Below are 14,710 nucleotides of genomic sequence, written 5' to 3'. Positions count from 1 at the left end.
TTAACTGTGTGCGGTACAAACCGTCTATATAGCCGCGGATGCTCGTACGGACACACGCTGGATGCAATAGAGTTCAGAAGTTTTGCTCTTATCCAACAAATTGATTATTTTTCTGTCCTGTTTTCCATGTAAAACTTGTTATTAATCTGTGACTGAAAGCTTGAGGCTGCTGGGAGGATAAAAGATCATTTCCTCCTGGCAGCTGAGCTTTCAGTACGTATTTAGGATTCTATCACCTGCAGGCTTAACTTATATCACTTAAAGCTGCACTCCCAACAAAAATGTTATCCCATAAACCTTCCTATATATGTTAAGAATGACTATGTCCCCCATTTGTGACTGCATCTATCCCGGCCTGCATAAGGACAGAATAATGTTCCCTCCATTATCCTATTGCTATACGTGGGATTATTGGACACCAGAGCTAATCCCTGTCATCTACTCAGGACAGTTTTGGTGGGAACATTTTCCCCTCAAAAACTTCCAGGTTTTTCCCTGATTGTTGAGGATTGGTGGTTGGTTTATGGTAAAGACAGATGGTAATTGATCATTCTTAGACCTATGACATGGCCATCACAAGGGAAACTAGGGAACGGTAATGGGCAGCAATTGGGTCTTTGTTTTAACCTGTAAGACTGCTGTTGCGGAGGCGAATCTCTTTGTCTACCTCAGTAACAGTGGGCGATTGGATTAAGTAAATCCCATGTGATCCATTGTTTTTTATTGCAAGCAGAAACAATCAGTCATAAAATAAATCATACGATGCGCAGGTCAAGAAACGGCACACAAAAATAATAGCATGTACCATACAGTTGTGTGAAAAAGTGTTTGTCCCCTTCCTGATTTTCTATTCTTTTTTTTTCATGTTTGTCACACTTAAATATTTCACCAAACAAATGTAAATATTAGACAAAGATAACAGGAAAACACAAAATGCAATTTCCAAACTAACCCCTTAACGACCAGGGGTATTTCAGTTTTTGAATTTCTGTTTTTTTCCTACCCTTCTCTCCAGAGCCATAACTTTTTTGGGGGTCAAATTGGCCATGTGAGGGCTTACTTTTTTGCAGGACAAGTTGTACTTTTGAACAACACCATTGGTTTTAACATATTGTGTACTGGAAAATGGGAAACTAATTCCAAGTGTGGGGAAATTGCAAAAAAAAAGTTCAATTCCAGATATATATATTTTTTTTTTCATACCAAGTTCACTAAATGCTAAAACTGACCTGCCATTATGATTCTCCAGGTCATTATGAGTTCATCGACACCAAACATGTATAGGTTCTTTTTTATTTAAGTGCTGAAAAAAATTCCAAAATTTGTTTAAAGAAAATGGCACCATTTTCCGAGACCTGTAGCGTCTCCATCTGGGGCCGGGTGAGGACTTATTTTTTACACCGAGCTGTCGTTTTTATTGATATCATTTTGTTGCAGATACGATCTTTTGATCGCCCGTTATTGCAATGTAGCCATGACCCAAAAAAAACATTATGCCTTTTTGAATTTTTTTCTCCTTACGCCATTTAGTGATCGGGTTAATTCTTTTTTTATAATAATAATAAACTTTATTTTTTATATAGCACTAACATATTCTGCAGCGCTTTACAGTTTGCACACATTATCATCACTGTCCCTGATGGGGTTCACAATCTAAATTCCCTATCAGTATGTCTTTGGAATGTTGGAGGAAACCGGAGTACCCGGAAGAAACCCACAGAAACACGCGGAGAACATACAAACTCCTTGCAGATGTTGTCCTTGGTGGGATTCGATAATGATAGATCGGGCGATTCTGAACGCGGCGATACCAAATATGTGTATATTTGATTTTTTTATTGTTTTACTTTGAAAGGGGAGTGATTTGATCTTTTTTATTTTTATTTTTTAAAATATTTTAAGATTTTTAAAAACTTTTTTTTATTTTCTGCATGCTTCAATAGTCACCATGGGAGACTAGAAGCTGCAGTACTTCGATCACCTCTGCTACACGCAGGCAATGATCAAATCGCCTGTGTGTAGCAGAAATGCTCGCTTGCTCTGAGCGCTAACCACGGGCGCTGCTCATAGCAGTCTTGCAATGACAACCATAGAGGTCTGCTGCAGACCTCTGGTTGTCATGCCAATACATCGGTGACCCACGATCATTTGAAGAGGTCACCGATGGGTGAAATTAGTGACGCTCTTCCGGTAAGCGTGAGTTAAATGCTGCTGTCAGAGATTGACAGCGGCATTTAACTAGTTAACAGCCGCGGGTGGATCGCGATTCCCCCTGCAGCTGTTGCGGGCACATGTCAGCTGTATAGATCAGCTGTCATGTGCCCGGAAAGGTGTGGGCTACAGCGCTGAGCCAAACAGGGGGAGTCCGACGTGGGCGTGCTGTTATGCCCAATGTCGGAAAGGGGTTAAGGTCTTTATTATTAAGGGAAAAATAAATCCAAACCTACAGCGCTCTGTGTGAAAAAGTGATTGCCCCCCTCCTTCCTACTTAAAGGGAATCTGTCACCCATTTTTAGTGATATCATGCAAAGATATCATTCAATAGTGTGTCACATAAGGATTCTATTAGGACTTGATTCCCCCTGACCCCGCACCTTTGAGGCATAAATACCTTTTTTATCTCGGTTGAGATGCATGTAAATTGCCGCGGTCCGGTCCGATGGGCGGGGCTTATTCGCCTCCCCCCCCTCCTCAGCTTGCTGAACAAAGCTTCATCTGTGAATATTACAAATGCCGTAGTTTTCCGCGCTTGCGCATTGAAAAGGACTCCGGCACTTGCGCAGTATGCTTTGCCCAACTGTGGGCAAAGCATATAATCGGTACTGCGCATGCATCGGTATTTTTCAGCGCGGTCTATGCCCCGGGAGTCTTCAAATGCGGGACACACTTCCTGGCCGCCGGATGCATTGTGAATCCCTGCGCAGTGCTGAGGAAGTCATAGTGCGCAAGCGCCGGAGGCCTTTTCAATGCGCAAGCGGGAAACTATGGCATCTGTGATATTCACAGATGAAGCTACGTTCAGCAAGCCAAGGGAGGGGAGGCAAATAAGTCCCGCCCATCGGACCAGACCACGGCGATTTACATACATATCAACCAAGATAAAAAAAGGTATTTATGCATCAAAGGTGCGGGGTCAGGGGGAATCAAAAGTCCTAATAGAATCTTTATGTGACACAGAATTGAATGATATCTTTACATGATATCACTAAAAATGGGTGACAGATTCCCTTTCAAAAATAAATTAACTGATGTTTATCACATCTTTAGGAAGCTGAATTCAAATTCCCTAGACATACGCAGGCGGTACTGCCACACCTGTTCTCAATCAAGAAATTGCTTAAATAGGACCTGCCAGACAAAGTGAAGTAGGCCAAAAGAGCCTCAAAAGCTAGACATCATGCCATGATCCAAAGAACTTCTGGAGCAAATGAGAAACAAAGTAATTGAGATATATTAGTCTGGAAAAGGTTGTGAAGCGATTACTCAAGCTTTGGGACTCCAGTGAACCACAGTGACAGACATTATTCACAAATGGCGAAAACATGCAACAGTGGTGAACCATCCCAGGAGTGACCGGCCAACCAAAATTACCCCAAAAGTGCAGCGACGACTCTTCCAAATGGTCACAAAAGACCCCACAACAACATCCAACGAACTGCAGGCCTCACTTGCCTCAATTCAGGCCAGTGTTCATTACCCCACCATAAGAAATAGACTGGGCAAAAATGGCCTGCATGGCAGAGTTCCGAGATGAAAACCACTTCTGAGCAATAAGAACATAAAGGCTCATCTCGGTTTTGCTAGAAAACATCTTCATCTTGAACTTTTATGAAGGTGTATGTCCCATTACATCTGGCATAGGAATAACAACATTTCAGAAAAGGAACATCATACTAACAGTAAAATATGGTGGTAGTAGTGTGATGGTCTGGGGTTGTTTTGCTGCTTGAGGACTTGGAAGACTACCTGTGGTAAGTGGAACCATGAATTCTGCTGTCTATTTAAAAAATCCTGAAGGAGAATGTCCGGCCATCTGTTTGTGACCGCAAGCTGAAGCGCACTTGAGTTATGCAGCTGGATAATGTTCCAAAATACACAAGCAAGTCCACCTTTGAATGGCGTAGCAAAAGCAAAATTAAGACTTTAGAGGGGCCTAGTCAAAGTCCTGACTTTAACCCGATTGTGATGCTGTTGCATGACCTTAAAACGGCGGTTCATTCTCAGAAACCCTCAAAAGGAGCTGAATTACAACAATTCTGCAAAAATGAGTGGGCCAAAACTCCTCTAGAGCGTTGTAAAAGACTGGTTGCCAGTTATCGAAAACGCTTGATTGCAATTGTTCCTGCTAAGGGTGGCCCAACCAGTTATTAGGTTTATAGGGCAATCACTTTTTCACACAGGGCCCTGTAGGTTTGGATTTCTCTTTGCCTTATTAATAAAGACCTTCATTTAAAAACTGGATTTTGTGTTACATGTGTTGTCTTTAATATTTAAATTTGTTTGGTGATCTGAAACATTTAAGTGTGACAAACATGCAAAAGAATAGAAAATCAGGAAGGGGGAAAATACTTTTTCACACAACTGTATATAGCACAAGAGCACAACACACAGTATGGATTATCCTACACAAACCAAAAGGAGAGGAGAAAAAGGACATCTTGTATCTGACCCCATAGTGTACCAGAAAGAGAGCAGCCCTCCAGCCGTTCACAAGCACCAAGTTGTAAATATCAAGGAACATCAGGTTAACACAGGGACAGAACATTTCGCCAATCCGACTGTCATCCTTTGTTACTGTATAAATGAATGTAAGAGTGTACACTGGAGTCTAAGGATTCTGTAAGTTTACCTGTCCTGAAGACTGGATCTCTGACTTCATTATGGTAATTATTTATTTATTTCCTCTAATTTACTGTCCACATATATTTATGATGTACTAGATGGTGGCCCGATTCTAACGCATCGGGTATTCTAGAATCTCTCTCTCTCTCCGCGCCGCAGATCTCCCAACGGAGGCGTGCGTCGTTCGAATGCGCTGATTGGTCGCGGCCGGCCGGGCGCAACCAATCAGCGCCGTGGGATTTCCGTTACAGACAGACAGAATAAGACGATTATATAGTAGATTGTTAAATATTTGTGATGTACAGTTTTGTCGACACCATATAATCCCATGGAAATAATGCAGTGCTTCTGTTTTGATCCTAGAACTGCAGCATTCCTCTGCTTTTCTGCTTTCAACGGGTTTTGCTCCTGGTTGGACTGTTCTATACGGGACTCCTGCCCTTCTTTCCAATTCGGGAACAGTTCTTAGAAATTCCAATGCCTTCTATAATCATGAAGTAAGAAATATTACGATCTTCTCCGTGCAATGCTGAATTCCTACATTGTAAAAGCAAACGTCTCATCCATATTAATGCTGCGTATGTAGTATATTTATACATGTATATACTAATCAGCCATAACATTAACACCAAGTGGGCATCATTGTTTATCTCTTTACAATGGCATTTATAAAGGATTAGAATATTATTGGCAGTAAATGAACAATCATTTCTTGCAGCTGATGTGTTGGGATCAGGAAAAATGGGCAAGCAAAGGATCTAAGTGACTTTCTAAGGACCAAATTGTGATACTTAATGGTTGGGTTGGATCAGAATATATCTTAATTGGCAGGTGTTGTACAGTGTTCCCAGGATGCTATGGTTACCAAAAGTGGTCCAAGGAAGGACTATAAGTGAACCAGTGAAATCCTGGGAGTCATGAAGGTTCATTAAATGGGTCGTCCTGTCTAAAAACTATAAGTCTGAAGTCACTCTATGTGACTGCAGACTTGTGAATCCTCTCATTACGCGCACTGTGCACTGTGAGGATTCTCTGTTCTCAGCGCCGTTTTTGGAGGTCTCGTGGCCTCAAATATGCAATGTGAATACTCCTGGCCAAAATCCGACTAGTCTGTTTTCGGTCTCACTCAACACACTTGCATTGAGCGAGGTCATGGCAATCGGATTGTGGCCAGGAGTATTTATATCACATACTTGCAATCACATGACCAACGTTACCAGCCCTGATACCGGAGGATCCTCACAGTGCTCGGGATGTGAGGATTCACAAGTCAGCAGTCACATAGAGTGACTGCAGACTTGTAGTTTTAGACAGGACAACCCCTTTAGTATGTGTGGTAAGCAGATGCTAGCTAGTCTAAATGATCTCACAGAAGAGCTATTGTAGCAAAAACCAGAGAGAAAGTTAATACTAACTATCATAGAAACCTGTCGGAACCCACAGTGCAGCTTTCACCATGAAAATTTATATATTTTGATATCATGGACACTTGAGCATCAGGGCTGGACCACCAAGCAATGAAAGAAGGTTTCGTGGATAACAGACAGTAGCAGCTGCATAAGTGTTTGTAATAAGATCACCTTTGCTCTGTCGTACTGCCTCTCCCCTCACATTGACTGTCGTGAGATGAAAGTTGAAAATTTGTATTCCCAATCGGCTCTGCAATGAGATCAGAGATGAGGTCAGAAAACTACTCTTAGCTGTCTTGGGGCATGTTCTTTTTTTCCCCTGTATGTTGCAGCCTGCTTATGATTGGTCACCCTCATGCAAGGAAAGAAGTACACGCCCCCAAGAGGCAAATCTTTGGCAACACCCAGATGGACTTAAAGGAACCTGTCGCCAGGTTTTCCATATATAAAGTTTGGCAAGCACCTGGAAGCCCTCTGTTACAGCATAGTAGAATGCTGCATATATGTCCCCAATTGGCTCTGCAAGGAGCAAAATATAGATTTTATTATACTTACAGACTGCACAGTCAGGTCCAATGGGTGTCTCTGGTCTTGATCCGGCACCTCATTTCTTCTTTCAATCATTCCCTGCTTTGTTGGCATGACGCATCCTACATGACCAACACATTGTCCTTCATGCCGCTCCTGCGCATGCGTACTTCTCTCTGCACTGCCAATGGTAGAGCAAAGTACTGTGCTGCACATGCGTGGGGAAAGGAGGACATTATGTGGATGATCTAGGATGCCTAATTCACATGAAGCTGGGAAGGAGGACAGCGATCGTAAGCAGAGAGGCAGAGAGGAGGCGTCGGATCAGGACCAGAGACCCCATCAGATCGGGGCGCGCCGTCAGTAAGTATACCAAAACCTATTTTTGTTCCTTGTCGAGCGGATTGGGGACTTATATACAGCACTCTAGTATGCTGTAACAGAGGGCTTACAGGTGCTGACCGTACTTTATATGGGGAAATCCTGGTAACAGATCCCTTTAACATAAATTATAACCAAAATTTTACCAGCTAATATCTCCACAACAGAGAGAGGAAATCTATAATATTAAAACCATGTTTTATTCAGCTCTGCAGCCATTATTCCTTGGTGTGGCCAGTCCGGTCAGTGTGATATTTGGGGGAATGTTGTGGGAAACCTTGGATCCTGATGAACGTTAATTCGGCACATGCCAGATACATAAATATTGTTCTAGACCAAGCACATAATTTATGGCAGTGGTATTCCCTAATTGCAGGGGCCTCTCCAAGCAAGATAATGTGCCTTTCTGCACTGCAATAAAGGTTTAGGAATAGTTTTAGTGATATGACGGATGGATTTCATACATTTGTGGCAATGGAACTGAATTCATAACTTGAGTGCAACGAATAAGATCTGTGCGCCAATGCTTTCGTCCATTTAGTGTTAATAAATACATATATAATTTTAGCCTGCACTCCCTATGGTCAGCCAGAATAAGGAGGCATTAAATTGACTTTATAGGGCACCATGTAATGCTTCATTTCTGGAAAATTAAGGACTCGTGTAGGTGTTTTCTCAGTGCTGATTGCTGATTGTAAGGGTTTCTGGAGTTTTCTTGCTACAATCTGCTTTTGCTCATCATTCATATTATTTGACATGTAGAAAACTGTATATATCGTCTCCACTTCTATCTAATTCTCCCGCCCCCTCTGAGAGCAACCTATCTACCTAGGGAATAAAGGATCATCTACTTCATCTTTATACCCATATACACATTACATCATCCAACCACCCAATGTATATGGCCAGCATTAGTCCCATTGTAATATGCATTATATCGTCTCCACTTCTATCTAATTCTCCCGCCCCCTCTGAGAGCAACCTATCTACCTAGGGAATAAAGGATCATCTACTTCATCTTTATACCCATATACACATTACATCATCCAACCACCCAATGTATATGGCCAGCATTAGTCCCATTGTAATATGCATTATATCGTCTCCACTTCTATCTAATTCTCCCGCCCCCTCTGAGAGCAACCTATCTACCTAGGGAATAAAGGATCATCTACTTCATCTTTATACCCATATACACATTACATCATCCAACCACCCAATGTATATGGCCAGCATTAGTCCCATTGTAATATGCATTATATTACTTAGATTTTGGAGCAGTATGAGATGAAAATCACTTTTTGTAACATACACACTATGTCAGCTGACTGCAAATGATAATTTTACTAACATATATTTTTTTATCTTCCTGCAGGCTTAAAGATCCCTCAAAAATGAGCAAAAGTCACAAGTTTGTTGTGTGGCTGGCAGATGCGTAAGCAAAGCTTTACCTGTATTTCTTTAAGGGTTTATTTTAGAGTTTATTACATATAAAAAATTGATAGAAGCTCCACGACATTACATGTCCACTAAAGGCAGCCGGAACTGCTGGATCAAGGTAGAATGGATTCGTCTGGTACTATCATTTGTAAATTGCTGTGAAACCCACTGTAAGGCCGGCGTCACACTTGCGACAAACTCGCACAAGTCTCGCGTCTCAATACCCGGCACTCGGGACCGGAGTGTGTGGCTGCATGTATTTCTATGTAGCTGAGCGCTCCGGTCTGAATGCCGGCGACAGTGCCGGGTATTGAGACGCAAGACTCATGCGAGTTTCTTGCAAGTGTGACCCTGCCCTAACTCCCAGATATAGATAGATGATATTCACTGGTGCACCCAAACTTATAGGTCTATAAGGCTGTCACGTACGGGTCAGGAGACCATGGCTGGTCAATCATTGTCCATGCTCAGATGTGAACAAGTCAGTCGGACAGTGTTCACACCACCCACTAACTGAAACACAAACAGAAGGCACAGAATGACAAATGTGCAGAAATACCTTGCAGTAAGACATATGACAGTAGTCAGCAAGTGCTGATAAAAAAGATGACAACAGATACAGGGTATTTAGTCGATACATCTTTTTGCAAAAAAAAATGTATACCAAGCTGCTCCACCTCGTCAAGGTAACCCTTATTGAAGCAGTCCCTATCTAATGTATTTAAAATCTGAACATATGAACAGTGTCTAAATGAACAGGATTAAGACAGGAGCTTTCTAAGACAGGTCTTTATGTGCATGTCACACAAAAGAGGGGTGGGGTCTCTCAAATCATGCATAAGCACAAAAAAACTGGATTTAAAACACATGTGACATGCACAAATGTGAACAAGTCGGTCGGACACTGTTCACACCACCCACTAACTGAAACACAAACAGAAGGCACAGAATGACAAATGTGCAGAAATACCTTGCAGTAAGACATATGACAGTAGTCAGCAAATAAAGAGCTGTCTTACACCACGTGCCCATACTAGAAAGCGCCTGTCTGTCTTAATCCTGTTCATTTAGACACTGTTCATATGTTCAGGTTGTAAATACATTAGATAGGGACTGCTTCAATAAGGGTTACCTTGACGAGGTGGAGCAGCTTGGTATACATTTTTTTTTGCAAAAAAACGTATCCACTAAATACCCTGTAATTGTTGTCATCTTTTTATCAGCACTTGCTGACTACTGTCATATGTCTTACTGCAAGGTATTTCTGCACATTTATCATTCTGTGCCTTCTGTTTGTGTATCCTTGATAACATGTAAGAATTTATAATGTCCACTACCATAAGCAAAACATAATAAACTGAGCATCTCTCTTTACAAGGGGGGGTTGTGCAGCGCCTCTTATTTCTGTATCTTCGTTGTCAGATGGTGCCGCACACCGGGGAGCAATGTCTATTATACTGCTGTATCTGGTGTTGCTTGAAGCAGAAAAAAAGAAACGCTGCAAAAACTACCTCTATCATGTGTTGTACACTATTTTTGCTACAAATCTTAGGCTTTAGATTTGATGTGATGCATTTTGTGTGTTCCAGATTAATTATGAGAAAGTCTCTATTTGAACATCTGAAAGCTCGAGGAATCCAGGTATGTTGAAAAATAATATATTTATACGCAAATCGTATATATATATTCACATGTATGTTTATATACCATATATATACACATATATACTGAGTGCGTATGTGTATATACAGTGGCATGTAAATGTTCGGACACCCCTGTCAAAATTACTTTTATTGTGAACAGTTAAGCAAGTTGAAGATTAAATGATCTCTAAAAGGCATAAAGATAACACATTTCCTTTGTATTTTAGGCAAAAAAATATATAAATATTTATATTTTACATTTTAAAAATTACAAAAAGGAAAATGGGCCAATGCAAAAGTTTGGGCACCCTTGGAAATTTGTGTACTCATATAACTTTGACCAAGATTTCAGACCATAATTATCCCGTTAGGGTTATGGGTTGTTAACTATCATCGTTAGGAAAGGCAAGGTGATGCAAATTTCCCAGATTTATAAAAACCCAGCCTCCTCTAACCTTGTGCCAAAAAGGGTTCTTTTAAGCAGATGCTAGCACTCTGAAAATGAAAATAGTGAAGTCCCACAAAGCAGGAAAAGGCTATAAGAAGATATCAAAGCATTCCTGAAGTTGCCCTTTCCTCAGTTCTAAATGTAAGTAAGAAATGGCTGTTAACAGGAACAGTGGAGCTCAATATGAGGTCTGGTAGACCAAGCAAAATTTCATTGAGAGCTGTTCATAAGATTGCTGGAGAGGCACATAAGAGCCCCCACTTGACTGCAAAAGACATAACATACATAGTAACATAGTTTTGAAGGCTGAAGGAAGACCTTATATGTCCATCTAGTTCAGCCTATTTTTAGTGCAGCTGTTCTGCATTGTTGATCCTGGGGAAGGCAAAAAACCCACAGAGTAGAAGCCAATTTTCTCCATAGGGAAAATAATTCCTTCCCCTAAGCTGGGTCAACCATCTACCTATAATATTCTGTTATTCGTAACCTTCTATACTGTTACTCACAAGAAAAGCATCCATTCCTTTCTTAAATTCATTCAGTGAGTTGGCCATCACCACTTCCTCAGGAAGAGAATCCCAGAGCCTCACTTCTCTTACCGTGAAGAACCCTCTTCTATGCTGGTGCAGAAATTGTCTTTCCTCCAAACGAAGAGAATGCCCCCTTGTTCTTGTCACATTCCTTGGTACAAACAGTTCATTGGAGAGATCTCTGTATTGCCCTCTGATATACTTATACATATATTAAGTCTCCCCTAAGTCTTCTCTTTTCTAGAGTAAATAGACCTAATTTTGATAACCTTTCTGGGTATTGTAGTGAACCAACTCCATTTATCATTTTAGTAGCCCGCCTTTGAACCCTTTCAAGTTCAGTAATGTCTTTCTTGAGCACCGGTGGTCAAAATTGCACACAATACTCCAAGTGTGGTCTGACGAGTGATTTGTACACCGGTGGTCAAAATTGCACACAATACTCCAAGTGTGGTCTGACGAGTGATTTGTACAGAGGGAGAATGATGTTTTTATCTCGTGTCCCCAGACCTCTTCTAATGCATCCCATGACCCTATTTGCTTTGGTGGCAGCTGCCTGACACTGGGCACTCCAATTTAGCTTCTTATTGATTAAGATGCCCAAGTCTTTTTCCTTGTCTGATTTCCCCAGCAGTTTCCCATTTAGTAAGTAATTGTAGCATCTGTTTCTCCTTCCCATGTGCATAACCTTACACTTATGTGTGTTAAACCTCATTTGCCATTTTTCAGCCCAATTCTCCAATTTACTCAAATCTGTCTGTGGTTGCAAACTGTCCTCCTTTTGTGTTAACTACCTTATATAGTTTTGTATCATCTGCAAATACTGATATTTTACTGTGTAAGCCATCCACTAGATCATTAATAAATATATTAAATAGTAGGGGGCCCAATACAGAACCCTGTGGTACCCCACTAGTAACCCTGGCCCAATCTGAGTATGCCCCATTAATAACCACTCTTTGCTTTCTATCTCTAAGCCAGCTACTACCCATCTACACACATTTTCCCCTAGCCCAAGCTTTCTCATCTTACTTACCAATCTTTTATGTGGGACAGTGTCAAATGCTTTAGAGAAGTCGAGATAAATGACATCCAATGATTCTCCTGGGTCCATTTGAGAGCTTACATCCTCATAGAAGCTGATCAGGTTAGTTTGACAGGAGCGATCCTTCATAAATCCATGTTGATATGGAGTTAAACATTTATTAACATTGAGATATTCCATAATGGTATCAGTTAGAAACCTTTCAAAAATTTTACAACAGATGTTAAGCTTACCGGCCTATAGTTTCCAGGTTCCCTTTTACACCCTTTTTTGAATATTGGTACCACATTTGCTTGCCGCCAATCAAAAGGAACAGACCCTGTTTCTATAGAGTCTTTAAATATAAGGAATAGAGGCCTGTCTATCACATTACTTAACTCCCTTAATACCCGAGGGTGAATGCCATCAGGGCCTGGTGATTTGCCAATTTTAATCTTGCTAAGGCGGTTCTGCACTTCTTCCTGGGTTAGGCAGTTAATACCTAATGGGGAGTTTACATTATCACTCTGCATTTCCCCTGGCAAAGACCTTCAGAAAGATTTAGCAGACTCTGGAATAGTGTACCACTACTGTTCAGAGACACCTGCACCAATGTGGCCTTCATGGAGGATTCATCAGAAGAAATCCTCTCCTGTACCCTCACCATAAAATTCAGCTTCAGAAGTATGCAAAATAACATCTAAAGCCTGATCTATTTTGGAAATAACCAATAACATCGGGAACATTTCGCTGTGTAGAGAGAAGAATAGATTCAGTGAAATTTGAACAAATTCTTGATGCAAACTTAACAGCATCTGTCAAAAAGCTGAAGTTGAAAAGAGGATCACTTCTACACTTGAATAATGATCCTAAACAGGTGTCAAAATCCACAATAGACTACCTCAAAATGTGCAAGCTCAAGCTGAAGGTTATAGAATGACCCTCACAGTCCCCTGATCATCAGATCATCATTGAAAATCTGTATCTAGACCTCAAAATAGCAGTGCATGCAAGACAACCCAGGAATCTCACAGAACTGGAAGAATTTTTTAAGGAAGAATGGATGAAAATCCCTCACACAAAAATTGAATGACTCTTGGCTGGCTGCAAAAAGCGTTTACAAGCTGCTATACTTGCAAAAGAGGGTGTTACTAGGTACTAACCGCGCAGGGTGCCCAAACTTTTGCATCAGACCATTTTTCTTTTTGTTATTTTTAAAATCTAAATGATTAAAATATATATTTTTCCTAAAATACAAAGGAAATGTGTCATCTTTAGCTTTCGGCCTTTTAGAGATCATTTGATCTTCAACTTGCTTAACTGTTCACAATAGTAGTAATTTTTATTAGGGGTGACCAAACTTTTACATGACACTGTGTGTGTGTGTGTGTGTGTATATATATATATATATATATATATATATATATATATTTATACACACAGTACAGACCAAAAGATTGGACACATTTTCTCATTCAAAGAGTTTTCTTTATTTTCATGACTATGAAAATTGTAGATTCACTCTGAAGGCATCAAAACTATGAATTAACACATGTGGAATTATATAATTAACAAAAAAGTGTGAAACAACTGAAATATGTCTTATATTCTAGGTTCTTCAAAGTAGCCACCTTTTGCTTTGATTACTGTTTTGCACACTCTTGGCATTCTCTTGATAAGCTTCAAGACGTAGTCACCGGAAATGGTTTTCACTTCACAGGTGTGCCCTGTCGGGTTTAATAAGTGGGATTTCTTGCCTTATAAATGGGGTTGGGACCATCAGTTGTGTTATGCTGAAGTCTGGTGGATACACAGCTGATAGTCCTACTGAATAGACTGTTAGAATTTGTATTATGGCAAGAAAAAAGCAGCGAAGTAAAAAAAACGAGTGGCCATCATTACTTTAAGAAATGAAGGTCAGTCAGTCCGAAAAATTGGGAAAACTTTGAAAGTGTCCCCAAGTGCAGTGGCAAAAACCATCAAGCGCTACAAAGAAACTGGCTCACATGAGGACCGCCCCAGGAAAGGAAGACCAAGAGTCACCTCTGCTGCGGAGGATAAGTTCATCCGAGTCACCAGCCTCAGAAATCGCAGGTTAACAGCAGCTCAGATTAGAGACCAGGTCAATGCCACACAGAGTTCTAGCAGCAGACACATCTCTACAACCACTGTTAAGAGGAGACTTTGTGCAGCAGGCCTTCATGGTAAAATAGCTGCTAGGAAACCACTGCTAAGGACAGGCAACAAGCAGAAGAGACTTATTTGGGCTAAAGAACACAAGGAATGGACATTAGACCAGTGGAAATCTGTGCTTTGCTCTGATGAGTCCAAATTTGAGATCTTTGGTTCCAACCACCGTGTCTTTGCGCGATGCAGAAAAGGTGAACGGATGGACTCTACATGCCTGGTTCCCACCGTGAAGCACCAAGGAGGAGGTGTGATGGTGTGGGGGTGCTTTGCTGGTG

General features: G+C 41.0%; 1 protein-coding gene across 1 annotated transcript in view; it reads left to right on the top strand.

Annotated features, from left to right (window-relative positions):
* The window catches only part of GDPD1 (glycerophosphodiester phosphodiesterase domain containing 1), a 115,520-nt gene that overhangs the window by 78,780 nt on the left and 22,030 nt on the right, over positions 1–14,710 (top strand). The window contains exons 7-9 of the mRNA XM_073565805.1: positions 5,206–5,339; positions 8,536–8,595; positions 10,190–10,241. Coding sequence (XP_073421906.1) covers positions 5,206–5,339; positions 8,536–8,595; positions 10,190–10,241 — 246 coding nt within the window. The remainder of the gene's footprint in view (positions 1–5,205; positions 5,340–8,535; positions 8,596–10,189; positions 10,242–14,710) is intronic.

This window comes from Dendrobates tinctorius, unplaced genomic scaffold (genome assembly GCF_039654945.1).
Source record: "Dendrobates tinctorius isolate UK_male_01 unplaced genomic scaffold, ASM3965494v1 ptg000016l, whole genome shotgun sequence".
Lineage (NCBI taxonomy): Eukaryota > Metazoa > Chordata > Amphibia > Anura > Dendrobatidae > Dendrobates > Dendrobates tinctorius.
The sequence above is the reverse complement of the archived record's forward strand: the minus strand, read 5'-3'. Positions and strand labels throughout refer to the sequence as shown.